The sequence below is a fragment of the Tachysurus fulvidraco genome, chromosome 22 (assembly GCF_022655615.1).
Source record: "Tachysurus fulvidraco isolate hzauxx_2018 chromosome 22, HZAU_PFXX_2.0, whole genome shotgun sequence".
Taxonomy (NCBI): Eukaryota; Metazoa; Chordata; class Actinopteri; order Siluriformes; family Bagridae; genus Tachysurus; species Tachysurus fulvidraco.
In genome coordinates, this window is record NC_062539.1 from 10,479,705 (window position 1) to 10,505,614 (window position 25,910).

General features: G+C 36.9%; 2 protein-coding genes across 10 annotated transcripts in view; both read right to left on the reverse strand.

The window, feature by feature from the left end:
• zeb1a (zinc finger E-box binding homeobox 1a) overlaps positions 1–4,247 on the reverse strand; it is a 32,142-nt gene extending 27,895 nt beyond the window's left edge. For 3 of the 5 annotated variants that reach the window (XM_027143129.2, XM_027143128.2, XM_027143127.2), the window contains exons 1-2: positions 4,082–4,247; positions 3,222–3,320 (exon numbers count right to left, since the gene is read on the reverse strand). In XM_027143129.2, the coding sequence (XP_026998930.1) occupies positions 3,222–3,320; positions 4,082–4,232 (250 nt within the window). In that variant the 5' untranslated portion in view covers positions 4,233–4,247. The remainder of the gene's footprint in view (positions 1–3,221; positions 3,321–4,081) is intronic. The other 2 variants (XM_027143137.2, XM_027143136.2) reach the window with 1 other exon arrangement.
• A 2,486-nt stretch (positions 4,248–6,733) lies between these two features.
• LOC113640594 (G-protein-signaling modulator 2-like) overlaps positions 6,734–25,910 on the reverse strand; it is a 38,756-nt gene continuing 19,579 nt past the window's right edge. For all 5 annotated transcript variants that reach the window (XM_027143156.2, XM_027143155.2, XM_027143157.2 and 2 more), the window contains 8 exons: positions 22,489–22,644; positions 21,804–21,912; positions 16,668–16,797; positions 16,458–16,534; positions 16,108–16,272; positions 15,609–15,783; positions 13,476–13,687; positions 6,734–7,937 (listed from right to left, as the gene is read on the reverse strand). In XM_027143156.2, coding sequence (XP_026998957.1) covers positions 7,791–7,937; positions 13,476–13,687; positions 15,609–15,783; positions 16,108–16,272; positions 16,458–16,534; positions 16,668–16,797; positions 21,804–21,912; positions 22,489–22,644 — 1,171 coding nt within the window. In that variant the 3' untranslated portion in view covers positions 6,734–7,790. The remainder of the gene's footprint in view (positions 7,938–13,475; positions 13,688–15,608; positions 15,784–16,107; positions 16,273–16,457; positions 16,535–16,667; positions 16,798–21,803; positions 21,913–22,488; positions 22,645–25,910) is intronic.

Here is a 25,910-nt window from a genome sequence, read left to right on the forward strand (position 1 = left end):
GGTGGCTATATCAAGTATCAAAAATTCTGTGAACAGTTTGGATGTATGTTTTGAATCACTGTCAAGTTTGCTGGTTAATTTATGACTCACATTTGCAAGAAAAACAGCCCCACAACATCACAGATCCTCCACCACACTCATGAGAATTGTGTCATTTTCTTTATAACCAACATTCTTTTTACCAGAGGCCAAAAATGGAATTTCCACCTTTATGGGGTGCCAACAAACAGCACTGAATTTCTTTGCCCAAAGTGGTGGTTAAGTAGACATTTTAAAAGTTTGTAGTGTAAAAATGTATTTTTTTTTTAATTTGTTGTTTTTACCTTAGCCTACCTAGGCCAATATCTTCATAAAAAAGTTCCAAAAAAAAAGGTAGTTTATTTCTCCACACAAATGTCTGCAAAGTAAATGGACCTATCAAACCCTCCTCTGCTCTTTTTCCCCTTTTCCACCGAGGCAGTTTGAGTGCTGGTTCGGAGCCAGAGCCTAATTTAGAACCAGTTCTTTCTTTTTCGATCGCCAAAGCACCGGCTCTGAATCAGGAAAAGTGGTTCTTAAGTAGCACCAAAACGTTGCTGGTCTAGACTTAAGAACTGCTTGCGTTAGGGGCTGTGGGCGGGGCTACATTTAGCGCATTTGATAATGTACCTTAAGTATACTAATGTTTAATACACTTTTACTTTACTGCGATATGATACATTATCAGCACACATAATAGTAGATAGCTACATGCTAAGGCTAACTTTTTTCTGTGTTAATGATGAAATAATGTTATGTACTTTCTCAATTACAACCTCCATTAATACAGATTACATGAAGCTGCCCATACACGTTTTATTCGCCATGTTTGGATGCTAATGTAGGTTCACAAAGCCATGTAAAGCAACATCCGCTATTGTTGTTGTGTTTGCCGCTGCTGCGCTAAAGTTGCTGGGACACGTGACACGTATACAGTGAAGTCACACTCGGCTCTGTGACGGCTCTCTTGCCAGTGGAAAGGCAAACCGGTTCTTAGAATGTGTGCCAGTGGAACCAAATTTGAACCAGCACCAGCGCTAGCTCTGAACCAGCACCCAGTTCTTTTTGGTGGAAAAGGGGCATTTGAGTTGCTACCACAATTTAGAGATGGGCTGATCCACATTTTTTCAGTTCCAATCCAATTCTGACACAATTTAAATGCAATCCAAAGGAATTTATTTATCGCATTTCTGGAAAGCATCAGCGGAAGTCTATTGTTAAATTGGTTGTATTGTAAGATGCAACCATATGTCCACACCTCAGCATGCTGTCTTTACACACATTACAAGCAGCAGTCTTACTTTTCAGTTTCCAGACTGAGATACCTCCAAACAAATTACATTTTGTTCCAACCTATTGGAACTAATATTATTTGCTCACTCAGTTACAGACTGAAGTTGCCATGGGTTTATGGTGGACATGGTGGACCTTCTTGTGATCTTGAGTTAACAAAAGTTATATTCTTGAGCTAACAAAAATTTTCTCAAGATAACACCTTTGCACTTAGTTTTGCTTAACACCAATGTATGACAGTATGCCATACACACACTGATTTTATCAGTAATGCATACTGCTAAAGTAAAGATAGAGACAAAATTCTTTTTTCACGACCACAGCAAATTCATTGAAATTCTCTCTATTGTAGTGTGGTGATGGAAACAAAACAGGTTTAGCCACAGTACAGGCACAAACATTTGACAATGGGATTTAATGAATAAAACCCAGAAATTATTATTGAGCTTTTGGGCTTTTTTCAAGCATTTGCCTGTGACACATAAGCACTGCAATTTTTGTCAATTTGTGTCATATGAATAATGTTTGTGTCACTGAGGATAAATGGACTTTGGAGCATAAGAAGACATAAATAATTGTTCATCTAATTATTAACACAAATAAGTCAATAGTATTTGGAGGTTTTTGTATGCAGTTCTACTTTATTTCCACAAATTGTTTGACAGAACAGTAAATTTTTTACACCTTTACTTAGTTCATCCTGTTCTCAACTCTTCACCCAGTAACTTTAATATTTCATTAACTAGATATGTTTATTTAGGCTCTTTTCGTCTCTGGGTCACTGTATGTATGTATATATTATATATATATATAGTTAAATAATGCATTTCACTTTGGCATCTGTGACCATACATTGAATGTACTTAATTACAATTAATACCTTTACAATTAAAGTCTATGAGCTTATAAGAACTGCTTTCCTCTTCAATTCAATATAAAGTTCTTTCATTAATGCTTACATTCTCTCCCTCCCTCATTTTTGTCATTGACATCATAAATTTCTCTAAAACTGGGATAAAACACAACCAATAAATATCTGTCTTGGTTTGATTAAACAAGAGTTAATTTATGCATGTTGACGGATGTTGTCTGGTCCACCAGAAATAACGCAGTAAGAAAGCTTGACCGACAAGCCCATGCAACCGAACAAAAATTGTAAATAAATAAATAAATAAAAAATAAAATAAACAGTACAAAAGGAAGACGATGCTACTCCATGAGGTCACATGCTCACGTCATAATGTGAAATCACTGATCACCAGGAGTGATTTTCCCCCTGTGTGAACACCAAACTACAACATTATTCTACTGTTTTACTGGAAATAATCTCTGAAAGGACAAAAATAATACAGTATATAAAAATCTGCACATGATCATCATCTCCCTATTATCTATGAATATGCAGTCAATTAATCATCAGATTAATTCAAACAGCAAATACATTCATTAGAGATCATTCATCAAATCATACACATTGTAGTAAAAAATAGGGTTGACTTTTGTACCACCTGCAAACACAGATAATACGTCATAAAAATCGTGATATTCTAGAACGTTTCAACAGGAAACAGAACGAACGCGAGCTGATTCACCTATAAGGTGTTTCATCACCTGGTGTTAAACATCACTGCATCATCTAACGGTCCTGCACTCCAGCCCCACCTACATTACATAAACGCTTCACAGGAAACTGCTTAACCACAAACCGCTGAATATCAGAAACCACCTTATGCGCTACTTTCGCTCTTCCTCTCGCCCTTCGGCCGTTTATCCGGAGCTCGCGCTGAACGCGCGTGCGCAAATCAAATTAAACGGTCAGACAGATCGGACAGACCGAAGCCATAAAACTAAACACACACAAAAACAGTCTTTGTTGCAGCGCTATAATCAGAACACCATCTGTTTTCTACCTGCACAAGTTGCCATTTGCTGCAGTGAACGCGCGTCTCTGGCTCCCGATGACGGTTTAACGGAGACTCTGTTCCTTTTCACGTCTTTAGCTTCAGCTGCTGCAGAGACGACATGCGCAGATTTAGCCGTTAAACAATACAATAGCTTGCGCCGTTCTTTTTCCGCACATCGCTCAGGTAGACACGGTGATGGCTCCGGTAGCCTACACGGGGCGGGGCGGGGCGGGGCGGCGCGAGGCTCGCGCGTCACTCACACGCACGCACGCACGCACAGCACGCAGGAAAAGGTAGCTCGCGCTTCTATAACGGTACAGCGCGAGTCTGGTGTTACTTAAAGGAAGCGCCACAATAACTAACCTTATTATTACAATCGAGTAAAGCCAAACATATCACTTTTTAACCCGGAGAGAAACAGAAAAAGTGAACTAAGTTTACAGAACACGAGAGTTTTATTATATTGTGTGTCACAGTTTAGCGTCAACATCACAATAACTAAGTGTTTACATTCAGACCCCCAAATAAACAAACGTATTTACAGCTTATACAGTGAATAATGTACAACTACAATCTTCATTTGTGCACCACGGACACGTTACCGAGAACAAATTAAATATAAAAGCTATTTTCCCCAGTTACTAAGTTTCTGTGTTTCGTTACTAAACAGAGCCCTGTGTGTGGAGCAGCTTCCTGCCTCAGGTGGAACAGATAACGGGTCACTTTATATCCGTCCGGACACTTAAACAACTCCACACATATAAAGTAGCCTGAGTAAGTTACGATGCTCAAAAAGTAAACAAACATTAGCAGTAATTTGAAACAGAACACGCCTTTAAACTTCGCCTGTCCGGATTGACACTCACCGTTATTTCTCCTCGGCTTCGTCTGCTTTCTGCGCTGGCACCTGGGGCCATCCGCCATTATCGTGTACCGCGGCCTTGTGCTGCTGCTGCTGCTGCTGAGGAGATCCTCCACCGCACTTCCACAAGCCCCGCCCTCCCTATTCGGGGCCATCTCTGCACCTGGTTTACGACACTCTGCTTTACGATAATACTCCTGAGGGAACCGTTAGTCGAGATATTTTCACTCCCTGTTTATCACAAATTATATTTTTTCACAGATCAATAATTATAAAATCAACGCATCGTAGATTAAATAAAGTAACAAAAAAGCAGGCCACAGGTTAGTTTAAAACCTGTATCTAAATCAGCGAGTCCTTACAACAGAAATCAAACACACACACTGCTTAATTATCCATCTGTGTATGCTGTCTATGAATTATTTTCCTTAAATTATTATAATAATTATTTATAATTATTTATGTACTGGTTAAGTGTTTCTTGAGCAATAAAAACATGCTGTTGATGGCATTGACTAATGTTTATTCAGTGTTATAAATCTATGAAGTATCACATGACATGTATTTATGGTTCTTTAACACCTTTAACACCTTTAGTTGACTTCCCCCAGGAACTGCTCCTTTTTGGTGTTGGATCTGTCTTATCGCTTTGGGGCTGCTCTATAGCCAGTATAAGAAATGCAGATACAACTTCCACATATCCTGCACACTTCTTGAGTTTGCTGTAAGTCTTTCGGAAAAAATTCAGAAAAATCCCTTAGATGTTTTAAAAGCCAATGCTAATCATTACTGTAGATGATTATCATCTAAATAAGGAGGAAAATATACCTTGTGAAATTTCAACTGAAATTTTTTGGGGCTATAAATAGCCACATGGAGTGGAGCAGCCTTGGACTGACTGACTTGTAGGTCATTACTGTGGGACTTATTAAGCATTCAATTCATTACAAACCACATTTTATGTGCTGATGTAACCGGTATAGGAGGCTAAATTTGGTGGAGTTTTAATGTGGTTCTTTATTATACCAATGTGACCAGGTAGAGGAGAAAACATATCAATTTTTTTTAATATAACCTGGCACCCTGTGCTTTCTGAGATGGTGAGAGATGGTTTCCAGAGGGGAGCGAATTGGCCCTCAATTTTTAAACTTACCTCTGTTCCCAGCTCCTCCCTGAGGTGTTGTGGAGAGTCATGGCTTCTGAGTATTGCTTTGTATAGGACAATATAACTAACAAAGTTAAGCCCCCATGCAGTCTACACTGATGGATCACAAGGTAAAATCCAATTGTTTATAAGGGGACTTCAATATCATGATCGTGATCATGACATGCAACACACCACCCGCAAACACTGCCGCAAATCCAAGGCCAATAAAAACAGGTCATAAGAAGTTAGAGAATTTCCTTTTAGGGGAAATATATACCTCTGTCAGTTCTGTTAGAAGCTGATGACTGTAAAATTACAGACATGTTTCAGAATTACAGAATTACAAATCTATGTTTCAGACAAGTACAGCAGGTCATTCAAAATACATATATTTTAACCGTCTAACAATGAAGAACGGATGACAAAAAAATGCAATGAACAAATGTTACACAATTTTTATTGTAAACTTTTTTGAGCCCAGCAAATATGCCTCACTTTACTGTGTAAGCTAGTATATAGTGTGACTGCTCAAAATATTAACACATTTATTTTCACTGTACATAAATATGCTTATATTTGGAGCTTAATGAGGAAGTATTTAGATCATGATAAAACCATATAATGTTTATGAACTTGGTATTTGTTCTGGTTCAGAGTTGCCACATTCAACACATTTTGCAAATCAGAAATGCATACCACTATTTACTGTTTAAAAAAAAAAAGAATAAAAATATGTACAACCATTACTGTGTTTGAAACTTTGGGCTGATTTCATGTCTTTGTGTGTGGTTTTTCCCCTGAAGTTGAAGTTGGGGCAGTGGTGGCTCAAGTGGTTAAGGCTCTTGGTTGCTGATTGAAGGGTGGGGTTCAAGCTCCATCACTGCCAAGCTGCCATTGTTGGGCCCATGAGCAAGGCCCTTAACCCTCCCTGCTCAAGGGGCACTGTATCATAGCTGCCCCTGTGCCCTGACCCCAACCTCCTCAGTTGGGATATGTGAAAAAAAACGAATTCCGCTGTAATGTATATGTGGCGATTATAAAGGCTTCCATTCCCCTAATTCAATATACAAATAGTTGGATATTTTCTGAAACCTGGCAATCTCATCTTCTGCAGGTAGTTTTCAGAGTCCACATTAAAGTTAAAAACCTCACGCACACTTGACATATTTGTGCTATCCTGTGGCACACCTAGTCTGATGATTTCTGGCAAGCTCTTCTGAGCAAAGATTCCATAAGGTGTTTAGAAACATGTTATGGTCTGTTGATATTACTGCAGTCACCCTTCACCCAAGCTACCACATCCTAAAGGTGCTTTATTGGATTTAGATCTAGTGGGAGTATAGGCCATGGAAGTACACTAAATTTATTGACATGTTCTTGGAACCAATTTGAGATGACAGGCCATGGTACATTTTCATTTTGGATGCACCCAAATCATGGCTATAAAGGAATGCATATGGTCAGCAAAATTATTTAGTGTTTGTGACATTCAAATGATTACTATACTGGTTTGTTGAATTGTATTGCATTTTATTTGATGGAACAATTCCTTCTTGAGGTAATGCATCACTAAAAGAATGATTATAATACACAAATTATCCTAACATTACTACAAGACACACTAAAAAAAAAAAAAAAGAACACCACACCAATGCAATGCTTTAGTTTATGAAATTGGAAACATTTATGATGGCGATAGCTATTTCAAAATCAGCATTTTTTCCCTATACATCTACATAATACCTCTAATTGAAAATGCACCTTAAAAATAAACACAAACAGTGAATTAATATCATCAGTTACATTAAATTCAAAACCAATGAGTGAAGAAAAACCTCAAATAATCCTATATGAACTTTCCCCTATGCAATATTCTCAATAAGGTGTTTGAGCCATGTATGCACACTGGCACATTTGCATTAATATTGTATATACACAATAAGGTAAAATCCAGAGTATAAGCTTTATGTTGCTTAGCAGTTTACTTTTGAGAACTGAAAAGCCTGACATACATGTGTTAATATGCACAATCCTCCAATTATTTACTATTTATGAGACAAATAATAAATTCAATAATTGTTATCTGATTTGAAAGTGCTGATTAGCATCTCTGGACATTTCCTGAAAAAATCTTCTAGTACATAAAATAATGTCTTCTTGTAAGCTCAGCTTTAAAACTACAAACAAAACTGTAAAAAAATACACAGTGTTTTTTTTATTCAATAAAATATACACATACTAAAAAAAAGAACATGTTCTTGAAATATGTGTTTCTTATGCCAAGTGTTGTCTGATATCAAATGGCTGAAACAACTCTATGTTGTGGATGTCCCTTTTTGGTGGTAAATAAAATGTATTTCCAGAATTCCAGGAACTTTCCTGAAGGATCAATATTATTACTATGGGCAACGTAATGTGCATCACTGTTTTGTGCAGGTTTGTAGCGGTGCTTGAACACAACCTACATTTTGTTTAGAATCTTTTATTAGATATTTTATGTTATTATGCAGGAATGGTTAGAGAGAAAACTGGACAAAACAAAACAAAACAAAAACTTGTATATTGTTCAGTTGATAGATGGCAGCATGACTCTTTGTTCATTCATCCTCCTGGCCTGAGAGCGGACAATGAGACTGAAGAAGTCCTCATCAGGGATAGTGCGTCCATGACAGACAGGAGGGGGGGCACACCTCTGATCATTTAAACGAGAACTCTGAGAGCAAGAGAGTGCACAGCAAATTAGAGAGTGAGAGAGAGAAAGAATGAATACGACAATAAGAAAAGCAAAATATAGTCTCCAGTAGCATTCTGAATCACATTATAAAAGTCCATAAAAATTCATAATCATTCATACACATGGAAGAAACATGATACACAAGGACAAAATTGATGGTTCCCTTCCATTAAAGAAATAAAAACCCACAAAGGTCATTAAAAGGTATATTAAAGGTAATAATAAATAAAAATGTACTGAAAATAGACATTGACACTGAAATTAATGAAGGATTTAAAAACAAACTAATGAAACTGTCCTGGACAAAAATTGTGGTACTGACTAGAAAAGACTGAATATAATTTGACCAAAGGGACATGTGAAAATAAAGTGTGTCCTGTAATTAGCATCACACGTGTCTTCAAACTTGTGTGTCAGTCAGACTTTTTAAAAGGTGAAAAGTCACTGTGCTGTTTGGTATCATGGTGTGCACCACAATGCTAAGGTGAGAGTTGTCTCAGGAGATTAGATGGAAAACTTCTGCAATTTTCCCCCACAGACACTAAGCTAAATAACCTACATTGACCATACATGTGTAATTAAAAAAACACATTTTGTTGCCTGCTTCCTTTTTTTCCATGTAAAACAGGGCATATGAACAACACACAGTCTGTTCAATTTTATTTAACTTTACAGGTGAGTGGTTTGGACATTGACCATTGTACAGTATCCACACAATACAAAAGCAGTTCAGTTTGTTTGAGCTATGTTGTAAGTGTACTCATTTTAGAATATATAGCATAAACCTGGAGACACAAAGCTGGAGGCTGCAGGAGTGGTAAAGTTAGTGTCTGAAGCAGATATCAAGTTTATTGCTGCGATGGTGTATGTAATATTCTCCTGATCCTTGACTCCACAATCTTGATACCTCAGGCCAAAGCAATCAATACAGTGGTCTTACCTTTTGTGTGCACACAAAAGTTCTGTGTGAATGCATTCAAAATTTGAGGTGTGTCTGGGCTTGAAGCATTGTGGGAACAATGCAATGATGGGCAATTAGTGATTTCTTCTGAATCGCAAAAGAATTTGAGTGAAGGTCTTAAGCACTTTGTAGTGAAAAGATTCATTAGACAGAACAAAGATGCAGATGAGACCGAATATAAAGGACTTTTCTTAAGTACGGTGGATACTGTCATCTAGTGCTTTGCATCCAAATTCATAAACAAACCTCTTATTTGTCAGGCAGTAAATCTACTACAGCAGTTGCTCATATCAACCTTTTCAACAATTACTTCATTAAAAAATAAACAAGGATGTAACAAGCATGACTTAGTATTTTGTAGTAAATGAACATGCTTCCAGAATTAGATTTGTAGAAAAAGGCTAATAATTTTTTATGCAAATGTTTTTTTTTTTTTTAAATGCTGCTTAAACATTTAATGCATTTGCCATGACCACTGACATCTGGTTGAGCCTGACATAAGCTTCCACTACAGTCATGTGTTTAACAATGACGGCACCCCAAAAAGGTAACATGTCCTAGATAATCAGGTTGATGGTCAACTTTGCTTTTTGGTGTTTAAAGTTAATAACCTGGAGATCAAGTCCTACACAACTGATTGCATATGAAGCATATCTGGCATGACTATTACCCCTAAAAACTTCACCATTAGTCTCTGGAATGTTGCTCAAGCATTTTGAAACCATAAAGCCGTATAACATATATAAGTTGTATAGTTGTAAGGAGTAATGAATGTGGTCTTCAGTTTACTTTCAAAGTCCAAGGATACCTGCCAGTACTTACTGTTAAGGGCAATGGTGAACTGTGCTGCTGAAGACAGTATTTTAAGGATCTCACTGATATTGGGATTGGGGGGGATAAGTGTCATACTCTTATTTGTATTAACCATGGGGTAGTCCACACAGAATCTGAGGTATCAATCCTTTTGGGGTACCAGAACAATAGGTAATGCCTACCTTGAGTGAGAAGGTTCTACTGTATCATCCTTATGCATCTTCCCAAAGATGACCATTGTGTCAGATTTGAACGGTGTAAAACTAAGAATCTTGACATCTAGTTAAATATAGCAAGAGGGCAGTGTCATCAGAGGGGTTTCCCTCTTAGTTTTATATGAACTCTTTTGACAGTTGGATCAGAGCGAGAGACTGGAGTGGCCACTGCTAGAGGCAGAGACGTAGTAGGTTGTGGGATATGTCTTTCTACAGCAGATACTGTCATCACTTTTTACCTTCCAGGGTCAGCCTGTTGCTTGGTTGCAGATGCCAGGATGGTGAAAGTTTGGTTTTTCCTCCATTAGGGCAGCAAGATGGGAGATGTGTCTCACTGCTGAGAAGTTGTTCTCAGCTCTTGTGCAAGTTTAACAAAAGTGTTTAAGATCGTGCTATTTTGACTCTAACTGATCAAAATTTGGCCGATTCCCCATTGACTTGCATTAAATATTTCTGACTGCTACAGTCGAGCTTTCAAGTTACTTATACCAAACTCAACAGAATCCTTCAAGCTGTTTAGACTTGCAGTTTTCCCTTAGTGACCAATCAAATGGCAAAAATTAATCCTCACTTACATTGACAAATATGTTCAGAGCCTGGCTCAAATCTCACACATCTGCATGTGCAGGGCTGACCCCTCAATTCATCTATCCCTCTATCAGTGCCACACACTCTCTTTAGTCATCTTTTTATCAATATACCAGTACAACATCTATCTATCAATCTGTCTATTTATCTAATTAATCTGGGAGTGGACGATTAATCTTCCTAATGACTGTTGTGGAGGGCCAAACCTACTGATTTGGCCCTCCATGAACTTTGGTTTAATATTACTTTTATAGCTTTAGACAAAAAATAGCTTTTTGTCTCACAGAATTACTGAATCTCTATTCTGAGGTCACATATTCTTTTAATTACTTTGCCCAAGCTGAGCCATCTGACAGCTGTGTGGTAGCCTCATGTCATCATGTCATGATATTCATTCTCACGTTCCTCCAACAGTGCAACAAAATATATGTGATACAATGCTCTTGCCCTATTTTAGTTACATTATGAGTAACATGGTTCATTTTTAGAACTGACTTAAAATTCATCTCCTGATGCATAGTAGAATGTAAAAATACCAATTTCTGTTCAGGGTTCATTTCTATCACTTTATCCTGCATCCAAAAATACAACATCTCCCCTCCATATTTGAACATATTTTGCATTTAATTTAAAGTTGCAACAGTTAAATCTCTGCATTTATTGTTGAAGTATACACTAATGAAATTTGGCTTAAAATACTTCATTACATCATTTTTGTTGAACTTTCAAAAATATTTGGTGCCAAAACCTTGCATATGTAGGGGAATTGCAGCAAAAGATAAAAAAAAAAAAAAATCGACTTTAATTTTGTAAAAGGTGGCAAGAATACCAAAAAAAAAAAAAAAAAAAAAAAAAAACCACGGATGAAGCAAAAGCGGAAAAACAGTCCACAGCTCTACCACAAAATTGCTATCTGATATTAAATTGGAGACTGACAGAAAAACTTGACTGAATGTGAATTGTTGTCAGTACTGTTATACAAATATTAAATTTTGGTAGATTGCAACACAAGTATTGAAGAGATAATGCCTATGGATGATTTGGAAATAGAAATACAAAGTGCAATGCCAGTGAAAAGTGTATTCTGTAGTTCTGAACATTCAAGGAAAAAATAAAAATGGAGACATTGCTTTCAGATTTGTACCACTGAAGTCAAGTGATGTGCCAGTGTAGAAGCTGACTCTACAACACTAAGACTTGATGGGAGCTCTAATTGGAGCAAGCTTAGGAAATAATCTAAGCTTTAGCCACTGAAGATGGTTAAAAATCAGATAAACATGTCGACGGATTCATTAATAGTTTTACACATGATATGTAGCTCTGTACAGAAATTGAAGTCTTTTAAAAAAAAAAGATTTTAGAAAATTCAAGATCTTAACTGGAGATCAAGATCCTATATTCTTATTTGGAAATTCCCATATCTATATAATGGCCACATTGCAGTGGAAAGATCAATCCTATCAATTCTGACGATTTACCTGCCAGAGGGTTAATCTTATCCAGATAAGTTTGTGGTGGGATTGTCCCATCTCTCTGATGCTATGTCAATCAGAGGTGGATAAGGAAAATTATTTTGCTAAAATAAACACTAAACTTAAGTCTAATTTTCAACTCATAGTTCAGTTTGACAGTGTACTCAAACCTGTTTTGGATCTAGAAAGATTCAGCAGTTTGAAAATAGTGCTGAGAATAGCAGCATGGGTAAAAAGATTCATAGCTAATGCCCGATCCAAGGGCAAGACCCAAGGAGAGCTTTCGGCAGAGGAGCTACTTGCAGCAGAAATTCACTAAGTGAAAACGGCTCAAGAACAAGAATGTAAGAGTGTACAAGAGAAATAAACTTGAACACAGTACTATCATGAAAGTGCGATACAAGCTGCTGAAAGAGATGCACTAGACTGAACTGAAAGAAAAATACTTCAGCAGAGTTGCAATAGTCTGCTTGATGGGCTTTTCTTTTAGTTTTCTACAAACTAAAAGAAAAGCCCATCAAGCAGACTATTGCAACTCTGCTGAAGGACAAGATTACTGAAACACAGCCCTTTAATATCTCGGGTGTAAAGTTTGCAGGCCCATTGTACTGTATGTCAAATCAGGCTCTTGTGTCTAAAAAGTCATACACTACTCTTTACATGTGCAGTCACTCAGGCAGTACCTTTAGAGTCGGTCTCAGATCTGTTCAGAGAATTTCCTCTTGGCTTTAAAAAGTTTCATCGCAAGAAGCAGCCGGTGTAAAATAATTTACTTAGACAATGCAAAATATTTAAAAGAGAAAACCAAGAATTAACAAAAAAAAAATATGGAACACTTTCAAAACATCTGAACCTACAGAGTTTTTTCTTTAAGAGGTACAGTATAACTTGGAAAGTCATTGGTGGGGTGGGTTTTAGGTGAGACTTGTATGTCAGCAAATAGCCTTGCTTAAACTTTGACAAGAATTCATTATTAAATCAAGTACACACTTAAAATGTGTGGCTTGAGATACTGCACCATGTGTATTTTCTGTTTATTTTCTCTTTAAGTAAACAAGAAAAGATGACGTCTGTCTCCTGGCTCATTTTCTTTGAACTTCCATAGCTTGTAGACATTTGTTCTCCAACGCATTACTTTGTAGGTGCATAGGCAGGCAAATACATAAATTTATTTTGCAGGGAAAAAAAGGTCATCCTCAAAAATAAAAGCAATGTGGTTTGTTTGAGTACATGGCATGTGTGCAGTTTTCTATCCAACATTAAGTAGAATCACCAAATTACTACAACATAGACATGTGGCATATCAAAACCTCTTAATCTGAATTTGCATATGTTTTGCATTGATAACTAGCTGATTAGATACCTGCAAGAATGAGCCACTGTACAGGTGTTTCTTATATAGTGTAAGGTATAAAGTAGTGTATATGTCCTTCTTAAAGTAGTAAAATGACAAGATTCTCCTACTCACCTGGCTCTTCTCCAACATGTCAAAGAAATGGTCATCGGGTTCAGAGGTGTCAGCATTAGCCATGAGCTGGCTGAGGGTCGTTTGCCTGGTGCTATTGCACAAAACAGGCACACTTCCTACAGCCCTCTGATCCTCTACCCTCCGACTCTGCGCAGCAACCAAGGCTCCTAGAAATGCGTCCTGGCCTTGTGATACTGCAGATTCTGATAAAGCTAGGGAAAGGATAGGATAAATGAGGACCATTAATTTACCTGAATTCTGGAAACTCACAACCTAGTACATTTTTGCTAAATGCTAAAATACAGCCACTTGCACTCTAAAACACTAAACTTGTTTATAATTAGACAACATACTTCAGGGACCCGACTGAAAGAAATATACACTTCATGGCATTCAACTGTTGCTACAAGTAGGAGGTGCAGTGCAAAAGATTCAGACCTTTGCACAATTCGAGGTCCTTTAAGAAATTATGTGACTGACATCACTAATGCTTTTTGAGGCTGAAAGGGCAATTCGTTACAGTTACATTCCAAAATTTTGTGTAAACCTTTCCCAGAAGAGTGGAGATAATTCAGGAACATGAAGTTCAAAAACACAGAAGCTCTCATACTTCAACTTCCATTTAGAGGGATGTACTGTTACTAGTAGCTCGACAGTGAAAGACCTGGGTGTTATATTAGACAGCAACTTGTCTTTTGAAAATCATATCGCCCATAATACAAAAACAGCCTTCTTCCACTTTAGAAATATTGCCAAGCTAAGAACCATCCTATCCTTATCTGATGCTGAGAAGCTCGTTCATGCATTCATGACCTCTAGAATGGACTATTGTTATGCATTACTAGGTGGTTGTCCTGCATCTTTAATAAATAAGCTACAGTTAGTCCAAGACCCATCTGCAAGATTTCTTACCAGGACAAGAAAATATGATCATATAACCTCTATCATCTTTACACTGGCTACCTTTAATGTTTAAAATTGATCACAAACTGCTGCTACTTACGTACAAGGCTCTTAATGGTATAGCTCCCATGTATCTAACTAGTCTTCTAACACATTACAATCCTTCATGCTCTCTGAGATAAAAAAAAAAAAAAAAAAAAAAAAAACAACGCAGGACTTCTGGTAGTCCCCAGAATACCAAAGTCTATTAAAGGCGGTAGAGCGGTTTTTTTTTTATTTAGCTCTCAAACTTTGGAATAGTCTTCCAGATAGTGTTCAGGGTTCAGACACACTTTCCCTGTTTAAATGTAGATTAAAAACTTATATGTATGCCTGGCTAAAGAGAAAATACTCTCCAATAATATCAAAATCTTGTGCTCTAATACATAAAACCAAAACCAAAACCAGTGCACATTATCATCTAGTGCTTGCTAATATTATGAACAGCAGCTATGCTAGTTCCTCTCCACTGCTTCTCTCTTTGTACCCATCCCGAGGTATCCAGAAATTGTACCAGCTCCAATCCATTCCATGAAGGTTTTAGACCTCCACTGAGATGAGGCTGACTCTGTGAGGATCCTGAGGCATCTAGAGATTTACCAGCTCCAGTTTTACTCTGCAATACTAAAGAGGAGATGCCGACTACATGTGGTCTTTGAGGACAACAATCTCCTCATCAATACATTTGTCAGACTGTATATTTATAATCACACCCTCCAGTATCACCAATATGAGGATGAGGTTCCCCTTTGATTCTAATGCCTCTCAATGTTTCTTCCTTACCATTCAAGGGAGATTTTCCTTGTCACAGTCACCTCAGACTTGCTCATTGGTGATAAATACAAACACATTTAAATATACCTGATATTATTTGAATTTTGTGTTATATTAATCCTTATATTATTCTTTCTAATAACCTTTTGTTCTATGTTTGTGTTCTGTAACGCTGCTTTGAGACAATATCAATTGTAAAAAGCACTATACAAATAAATTTGAATTTGTTTTGAATTCACGAATGCTTGAACGCTCCCAAACACATAGAATTTCAAAGAATTTTAGCAACCATTTCAATAAGACTTAACCTCCTATCTACCTCCCCTTAGTATCCCAAAGAACAGCAGTTAAACAACTGCCAAGTACCAAGATGATCAAAAACATTCCACAATTAACCATGACAGAAATGGCTCTTACATTTTTTCAGATTTTTGGGCAAAGATGAACATGAAGAGGAGGGGTTAGAGGCAGCAGTGGACTGGCCGCCTAGCTCCTTTTGAATAGAGCAGCGCTGGTCATCCATTCTGTTGCCTTGGAAACGACACAGCAGGTCAAGGAAGCTTTCGTCACCCAATTTGTCCACACTCTTGCACTACAAACAACAAAGAAAGGACAAGCCAAAAGAAAAAGAACCGCATTTGCATTATTTCTTACAATGAAATAAATTATATCAAGTAAGTAATTAATAAGATCCTAACTGAAGCAAAGTTTGTAACTGTCATATTTTATATTCAGTTTTCAAAGTATCACTGATAAAATTGGCATTTACTAGCACCTACAGGGCTGTGTAGGGCCTTTATTACAAGATTACAAATTAAAGAATGAGTAATGATGAGCAACTTCTGCACCCATACACTTTTAATAACCTTTAAAAATGATCAAATGTTCATTTGGAAATGACTCAACAGGAACTCACTTTCTGAGCAGGCTGCTTCTGAGAGATCTTCAGAGTGTTGCTGGTGTCCTGCAAAACTTTAATGAAGCGGTTCTTCTTCCCTTGCAGACGGTTCATAAAGAAGAATTTCGAGGTGGATTTTGTCTTTGACTGTGTACATAGTACTTCATTGGCCCACTTCTGACACTGCACAAGAAAAGATGAAATCCAATGTTCATTCATGTATAGACAAATACATGTACATGCACACGCAATTAAAAAATTGAGATGAACTTGTCCTCTATGATATCATAATCATGTGTGTGTCAGTTAGCTGGGGGTGTTGTGGTAGTTTTTTAGCAGTTGATTGTTGTGTATGTGGCTGTAATCACTTTAAGCTGTTCTGGTGTAAGTGTCATCAAATCCAAATTCTCCATGCTGTAGCGTCTGCTCATCCTGCGTTTGGCTCCTGGAAAACCCACAAACTCACTACATTATTATGTCTTGCACTAATGTAACAATACCGGATATTATTATTATTATTATTATTATTATTGACAGTTATACTTTTGCATTGAGTATTCATGGAGTAGATATTTTACCATGAAGGTTATAATCAATCTCTTTGGTCTCTGACAATACAGAATTGTTTGTACTGTAACTGAGGCCAAGGACAGTCTGAAGGTCAGACACATTCATACGGGCCGTCAGTTCACCACAGCGGTCACCTGTCTAAAAAAAAACCCATATGTTTACAATTTATAAACAGAAGATTAAACGTTCAATTCTCAATGAACACTGAGAAATGCTTATTAAAATGGTTATTATATGCAAAAAAGCAGGTAAATGTAATTTTTTGTTTTAATACTATAGTTAGTAATATAGTAATTATACTATATTTGTTTCCAAAAGATAAGTTTGCCAATTTGCTATTCCCATCACAGACTGTATGCCAGTGAACCCTGTGAACCTCATTTCATAGCCTGATCTTGTAAACTTCTTTCGGTGATGTTTGATCCCATAAATGTGGACATGGATGTAAACTGACCAAAGATCACCAGACACTTGCATGAGACACATAGCACTTCATTTTCAAACAGACTTAGCTGTGGGTGGAATAAAGGTGACAGAGGGGAGTGATCTTAAATACTTTGCCTGAAATACAAATACTGTTTTTAAATACATTTATGGCCGAGCAACAAACAAAAGTGCTTTAAAGTCTCTATCACTGATTACATCAATACTGGCTGCAGGTCACAGGCTAAGTACCATGAGTTAAAAACTCTGTTGTCAGATAATATATCACTGTTATTTTTTAAACAAATGTTAATCTGTTAACATTTTTTAACAAGTGTTTCAAACAAAGAAATTTAATTATTTCATTAAAGATATACGCCTTCGCCTGTTGTTTCAAGACAGTCCGTGACTTAGTTGTTCTGAGATCAGTGGAAAATTCATTCCACCACTGTATCAGAATAGAGATGCACACTTTGAGGCATCCTATGTACCCTAAGAGATGGTGGGACCAGTGCTATAGGATCTGAGATCTAAGGTTCTAAGTTCATATTTTTTTGCATGAACCAATCTGATTAAACTATAATTAGTTCAGGTTGTGACCACTACAATAACTTCTTTATACAGCTTTAACTGATTAAGGTTGCAACCTGAAAATTATATAGAGTTAGCTATTCATATGCAAAGTTTGTGGTGTGATTACACAATGGGGCTAAGATTAAATAACGATTTCTAACGAACGTGGAATTAAGCTGAAATTTGGCAGAATCTGCTGTGGACCTTAGATAATGACCCAATTACTTCAAAATAGAAAATCGGATTTCAGCAGTCATTTAAGAGGGTTAATGGTCATGAAAATGCTAGGCCCTTCTGAAAACTAGCCATTGGGGAGCACTATTTATGGTTTTGCACACAAGAAATAATGATATATCTGAAAAATAAAACAGTAAATATTTTATATACCTTTTTTTATAATGCTTAGGCACAAAAGTCCTAACACAAAAATCTCTATGTAATCTCTGCAACCTAGTATCTATTTATGCAGCAGAGTCTAATCCTCATTATTAAAAAAAATATGTTGGGATTTGCAAACAACATGGACCCATATACAAATTAATCCTAGGAGGTCACAGCTTGATTTACTAAAATAGCTGTAACTGTGGACTGTTAATCATCTTCAGTCTAATGTTAGAGAGGGATGCAAAGCTTGGGATATGGATGTCAATAGCAAGCATAGTATAGTTCTTTGAAACAAATTAAGCTAACTTTTAGTGTGCTGTATTCTGCAGATTTCAATTATCCAAATTAATTCAGTTTTATCTGTACATGGCTTTTAACAATGGACATTGTTGCAAAGCACCTTTCTAGCAATATAAACACACACAAAAAATTAAGTTAAAAATTTACATTATTCCCTAATTAGAAAGCAAGAGGCAACAGTGGCAAGAATAAACTCCCTGAGACAATACGAGGAAGAAACTTCAATATTTGGTGGTTGAACCCTGATGAGCCCCATTTATTATTATGTTGGCTTTGTAGAAGTTATATTTCCGTTATAAGCTTATTAATGGTGCTTGCAAAGCATCATTATTGTTATTCTGCATACTTATTATTAATGGTGCTTGCAAAGCATCATTATTGTTATTCTGCATACATATTATTATTATTATTAATGGTGCTTGCAAAGCATCATTATTGTTATTCTGCATACTTATTATTATTAATGGAGCTTGCAAAGCATCATTATTGTTATTCTGCATACTTATTATTATTAATGGAGCTTGCAAAGCATAATTATTGTTATTCTGCATACATATTATTATTATTATTAATGGTACTTGCAAAGCATCATTGATGTTATTCTGCATACTTATTATTATTATTTTGTTATTATTATTATTGTTATTATTATTGTTGTTATTATTATTAATAACGGTGCTTGCAAAGCAACATTCTTGATATTGTGCCGGACAAAACTTCGGCGCATAACTTGTCCCGCAGCTTTTGTCCTAGACCCATGAATGAGGTGTCAAATCGACCGGCTCATTGAGTAGAGGTAACATAACTTTTAAAAGCGATTGGAATTCCGGAATTCCTGGTACAGAAGCTCAAAATGGCTTCTGAATGACTTCCATTATAAATTTTGGAGGTTTATAACTCGGCAAGTTTTCGAGCGATTTACACCAAACTCGACCAGCTCCTTTAGGACCTAACTCCAGACAAAGTTATATTTCAGTAGCAACTTTTGTCTAAAAGTATTGGCACCCCACCAGGTATTCACGCAACCTCACGCGTAGCCCCGCCCCCAAAATAAGCGAAAACGGAAAATTAGCAAAACATGGACATGTCATATATCAAAACACTCAGCCCGATGAGGGGAACTGACGTCATGTGTAGCCCCGCCCCCAAAATAAGCGAAATCAAAAAGTTAGCACAACATGGACATGTCATATATCAAAACACTCAGCATGATGAGGGAAACTTGCCACGTGCAAGCACCATCCACATTTTTTTCAGGAAATGTACATTCTAGTTAATGTTGCTTGCAAAGCATCATTATTGTTATTCTGCATACTTATTATGTTGGCTTTGTAGAAGCCAACATTCTGATTTCCGTTATAAGCTTATTATGTTGGCTTTGTAGAAGCCAACATTCTGATTTCCATTATAAGATTAATTATTATTATTATTATTATTATTATTATTATTCTTAGACAAAAATTTATTAAAAAAATGCGGCCTAGGGCGTTCGAGCCACATGCACCAAATTCGGATATGTCGTTAAGCCTGGTCTGAAGTTTGTTGCTTCTGTTTTTCTAAGCGATCGGAATTCCGGCATTCCCGGTTCGGAAGCTCAAAGTGGCCTTTTCCCCATAGACTTCCATTATAAAATTTTGAGGTTTATAACTCGGCAAGTTTTGGAGCGATTTACCCCGAACTCGGACAGGTTCTTTAGGACCTTACTCCGGACGAACTTTTTATTCAGAAGTTCCGACGGAATTTTCAGTTTTCCGGTAGTCGACAATCGAACATCCCATAGACTTGAATGGGGAATTACGAAAAGTCCTCTAAGCTCTCACACACTCAATACATTCAACATTAAGAATTGCATGTACTGTTATATAATAATAAGTAGAATCCCATAATGACTGCAGTATTGACATGAAATGTCCAAACCCTCAGTAGCCACTTTTTGCCAAAAGTATTGCCACCCGCCGGGTATTCTGGTGACGTCACTCGACACCACGTGACGTCACGTGTAGCCCCGCCCCCAAATCAAGCGAAATAAAAAAATTTGCACAACATGGACATGTGACATATCAAAATACTCAGCACAATGAGGGGAATTTCCTCACATGTATTCTGATGACATCACGTGACGTCACATGCTCATGTCCGCTCACCTCCAAAAGTATTGGCACCCTAGTGGTCCAGTAGCTTTCACAATTTTTCTATCTACTTGCCTCCAAAAATAACACTGACCCTTATGTCCACTAGCCTCCAAAAAGCACCGGCCTTTGCGAATACCTGCACCGTCAAAGCCAACATCAAAGTTTGTCGCAACAAACTTTACAAATCTAGTTATTATTGATGGTGATTGCAAAGCAACATTCTTACTATTGTGCATACTCTTCCGAACAAAACTTCGGCACGTAACTTGTCCCGCAGCTTTTGTCCTAGACCCATGAATGAGGTGTCAAATTGACCGGCTCATTGAGGAGAGCTGTGCTATGACTTTTCTCAGTACCGAGTACCGGTACTTCTTGTACCAGGTCTCAAAGTGGCCTTTTTCCCCCATAGACTCCCATTATAAACTTTGGAGGTTTATAACTCGGCAAGCATTTGAGCTATCTACACCAAACTCAGCAAGCTCCTGTAGGGTGATTCATACAAGTTTTACGAAATTTGGTGCTGTGATCAGACAGTCATACTTTCACAAGAATTTTAATGTATAACCACACAAACTCTGTAGTGCCCCTAAAAATGTAAATATGGACATACCTTTACAATAATAATTGCAACAATGTGTAGAAACACAGTTCTACATTCCTCTTATTCTGTGGGTCATCAAGACAATTTCAATTAAGACAATGAGGTCAACTGCCATCATATTGGATTTTCCACAATTGTTTTACTTCTTCTAAAAAGCGTCTAATCATTACCAAAGTAAAATCAAAGCAGGAGACTCGCCCATGTTTTCTCCATTCATATCTCGCAAATGGATTTGATGTCGACGCTACAGGATGTGAAAGCACATATCAGCTATGTTTTCTGACCAAACTTTGAAGAGAACTGAAGCACCTATCCTTAGCTTCTCCAATACGTTACATCTAAATTCACCTTGAGATGCCACTATAATTAAAATATTTGAAAAAAATTGCTCTTAACTTTTGAATCACTCAGCTGGTAAAAAATTTTGGTTAAAAAAAAAATCAGAAGTCCTACTCAAACAAAAATTCCATTCCATTCTTTGTTTTTTTAATGAGTTACAGGGGAGCTATACAATTCAGAAATATGTTAAACAACAAATATTTTAAACCACCTAACCTCTTTTGATTTCCTGGATGGTTTCATTTAACATATTTGGAATTTTCCAAGCATGATGTTGACTATTTTGCAAGTGAACAAAGAAAGTATATTTTTTGCCATACACATGTTATTTTTAACAACTTCTAGTAAATTGAGACAAAAGGACTTGTTTACTTGGTACTGAATGTGTGTACCTCGTTAGAGATTTCCAGATGTCTTTCTGCAAAGTGAATGGCCTGATCATGATTCCCGAGGGCTGTGTGTGCATTACCCAAACTCCAGCAGGCACGGCCTTCACCAACCCTAACACACACAAAACACACACACAAACATGATTATACACACAAAGAAATACAAGCAGTGATTGGTGGTAGTTTCATGTGTGTATACATATACATGTATAGTGTGTAACAAAGGTATCAACTACACAAACACCTAAAAGCTGGTTGGACTAGGCTACTACTGTGGGTTGCTTTTATTACAGTAATAATACTTATACTACTACTAATAATTATTATTGTATATTTTGACTTAACTTTAATATCTATTAGTAGATTAAATACAAATACCAAGTAAGCTAATTATGAATTCTGTTTTTCCTTTAATCCTTCAGATGTGTTTAAATCACTATTATAATTTATAGTTATTTATAAAACTCATGACATGACACATTAATGTCTTTATTAAAGTACTGTGGCTGAATCCATACATCTGTAACGATATGTGTCTGACTTGTGTTAAATGGATGTGGACCCAGTTGGCTATACAGTAATTGCTAGTTTAGACTGATAAAAAAAGGTTTACTTACAAACTGTTGAGTGGGAGTTTGAGGGGTCAAGGTAGCATAGGTTATGTAGCATGGTGTGTGTTCACATATACCTGTCACCAAGGTCCTGGGCAATGATGAGGTGTTTGAGGTGATAGTCTATAGCTCTTTCATAATCCTGCAGTAGAGTGTAGGTGCTTCCTAGGCTGTAGCAGGCCTGAGCCTCCACTGCCTGATCCCTCAGCTGCCTCGCCAAATGAAGAGCTCTCCTGGAAATTTTTTTTTAATTCAAATTAATAAAAAATTCTAGTAGAAAGAATTAGAAGGCTAAAGATTATGGATAAATTAAAAAGCTAAAATCATCCAATAAAATGTTGCTGTCATTGATAAGAAGTTAATTTGTCTAACAGCATGTTAAAGACTAAAGATTTATATGTAATGATTATAATGTTAAACACAAACGACTAAACTGTCCTAAGGGAAAAATGCTGCTATGGTGTTCCATGTTATTGGTACTTGTTGCTAAGTGGTTACAATGCTAACAATGAATACATCAATACTGGTTCACTAGCTCACAGACTAAGGGATTTTTTTTAAACAAATAGGAATAAATAAGTGCTAATTTAAGTATTTCAGAGAGGTAGGTCTTCACCCGTTGTTTGAGGACACTCTGTGACTCAGCTTTTTGTCGACCTAGTTGGTTGTTAGGGTGTTGCTACTTGGTTTCTATAAACCATTAAGAATATGTCATTAAAAGGCTTAATTTTATGTGTTATAATAAAGTGGTAAAATGTTGCTAGGTGGTTACTAGGCTAACTCAGTTGGTTGCTAGGGTGTTGCTAAGTTCTTAAAAGGTCTCAAAATAAAAATAATTTGTTGTTGAAAAATTTGTAAATTTAAAACAATATTTTGTAAAAGCCAAACCTAATTGTACCACATTTTGAATGCAAATGAATGGGGCAGTTTTCTTGCCCTTAAATCAAACAAACTCATAACTTTAACATATAATTTAAAACTGCTAGATGTTTAGTGGCTCTTAATGTCTTTATTGAATTCTAAATTATTATGTTGGCTTTGTAGAAACCAACATTCTGTTTTCCTATTTAAGCTTTGACAAATATTTTTCAAGATTAACTCCTCCTAGGGCTTTCGTGCCACATGCACCAAATTCGGATATGTTGTAGACCCTGGACTGACGTTTTAAGCTATTACTTTTCTAGCAATCCGAGTACCGGTACTTCCGGTACCAAGTCTCAAAGTGGCCTTTCTTCCCATAGACTCTCATTATAAACTTTGGAGGTTTATAACTCGGCAAGCTTTCGAACTACCTATACCAAACTTGGCCAACTCCTTTAGGGTGATACTAAATTGGTGTACCGACTGGCCTTTCAGTTGGGCCGCAGCCCCGCCCCGAAAATATGCAAAATCAAAAAACTTTTTACAACATGGACATGTGACATATCAAAACACTCAGAACAATGAGGGGAACTTCCTCACGTGTATTCTGATGACATCACGTGACGTTATGTGATGTCACGTGAAAATAAAAAAATTGCAGAACATGGGCGTATCATTTATCAAAACACTCAGCGCAATGAGGGGAATTACCTCAAGTGTATTCTGGTCACGTCACATGACGTCACGTGAAAATCAAAAATTAGCACAACATGGAAATGTGACATATCATAACACTCAGCCCAATGCAAGGGACTGCCTCACGGGTATTCGGATCACGTCACATGCTCCTGTCCACTCTCCTCCAAAAGTATTGGCACCCTAGCTTTCTGTCCACTTGCCTCCAAAAGTAACACTAACCCTTATGTCCACTTTGGCCTTTGCGAATACTTGCCTCGTCAAAGCCAAAATCAAAATTTGTCGCGACGAGCTTTACAAATATAGTTACTGTTATTATTTTATTTTGTTACTATTTTATTATTTTATTGTCTTCATTTTATGATGTACTGCACTTTGTGTTCAGCTTTGGCTATTTTAAAGTGCTTTATAAATAAAGTATTATTATTATTATTATTATTATTATTATTATTATTATTATTATTATGTGTCCACTTCCGTCAGTCATTATTACATTTTAGGGGCATAAGCACAGAGTAGAGACAATTGAAAATAGTTGATCTTCCTGAATTTCAGCAGATGTTGAAGTGCTATCCTAGACGTATATTATTTCAGTTATTAAAAATGTGTTCTATTAAAGGCAGGGTCTCCGATTTTTGAGAAATGCTTCAGAAAACTGAGTCGGGCCAATAAACAAAAATCGAAACAAACGTGTAGCCAATGAGCTGAAATGGGTGGGGCTTGTCAATATGCGGCGGAGAGTAGTGCGCATGTGTGACATTAGCAGAAAGCGGTTTTAACATTGGCATGGAGAATAAAAACGAAGAAAGAAAGCGAAGAAAGGCTTACGATAAAGCAAGAAGTAGGACCCGTGTTAATATAGGATCAGCTTTGCAGCGCTGGAGAGAACTGAAGGAGCGGAAAGTTGGCCGCATATTCACAGATTGGAGTTTCCCGAGTAAATAACTCCTGAGCTAAACGCTGTTACTACACAAATAGCACCTCTTTTCTATCGTAGTAATGTAGAGAGGCAGCTACAACCGCGTTTTGTGTAGTAACAGCGTTTAGCTCAGGAGTTATTGACTCGAGAAATTCAACTTTACTTAAGACGCCGAGGCGCTTTTTTCCTTCCCGATAGGTGAGTAACGTTGGTTTTACTTTGTTTCACAGAACTAATATATGCCGTCCTTTGCATGATTATGCTTGTGTGTCATTTTTGCTTATTTGTTTATCTGCAATCGTATTGTTCTTTCCTTCAGCTATGATAAAGACACATTTCTTTCCATTAGTTGCCTGGGTTACATATGTATGTGTGGGTGGAGCTATCAATGCAGGGGTGGGACCCATTTGGGTTAGGGACGTGTTTGTTTTGGTGATTTCAAATGTCGACATTGGCTTTCAAAAATCGGAGACTCTGCATTTAAGTGATGCAGGAAACTAAAACCAAAGAAGAGCCAAGCTTTGTGGGTAGCAAAGAGCCTTGCAGCTCATCATAATCCCATAGGTGATCATTTGTTGTGTGATAAAAAACTGAACCATCTAAAGGCCTATATCTCTTAAATGGACATTCATGATGACATTCCCAGGTAGTGTAACTAATGGCATGTAACTAATCCGCACGCCACCCCTCTGCATCTCTTTCCATTGATAGAGGTCCTGAGGGGGTCAGATAATTAGAAGAGTTCATGAGGGCATAGTTTTATATCCGATTGCGCACATCTTGAGGGGGTACTATCTACAGACCAAGTTTCAGGTCTCCATGAGAGTTTGGACTTCACAATAAGTAGTAGTAATAGTAGTACTAGTAGAAAAAGAAGAGGAGGAAGAAGAATTAATCAAACCTGAGACAGATTTATAGCAATGCTTAAAATGTTGTTAATTTAGTTATTTTAGCACAATGGTCAAAAGAAAGGAAATGATTTTCATTAAAGTAAGTTTAAGTAAGTAAGTAAGCAATTAAGTA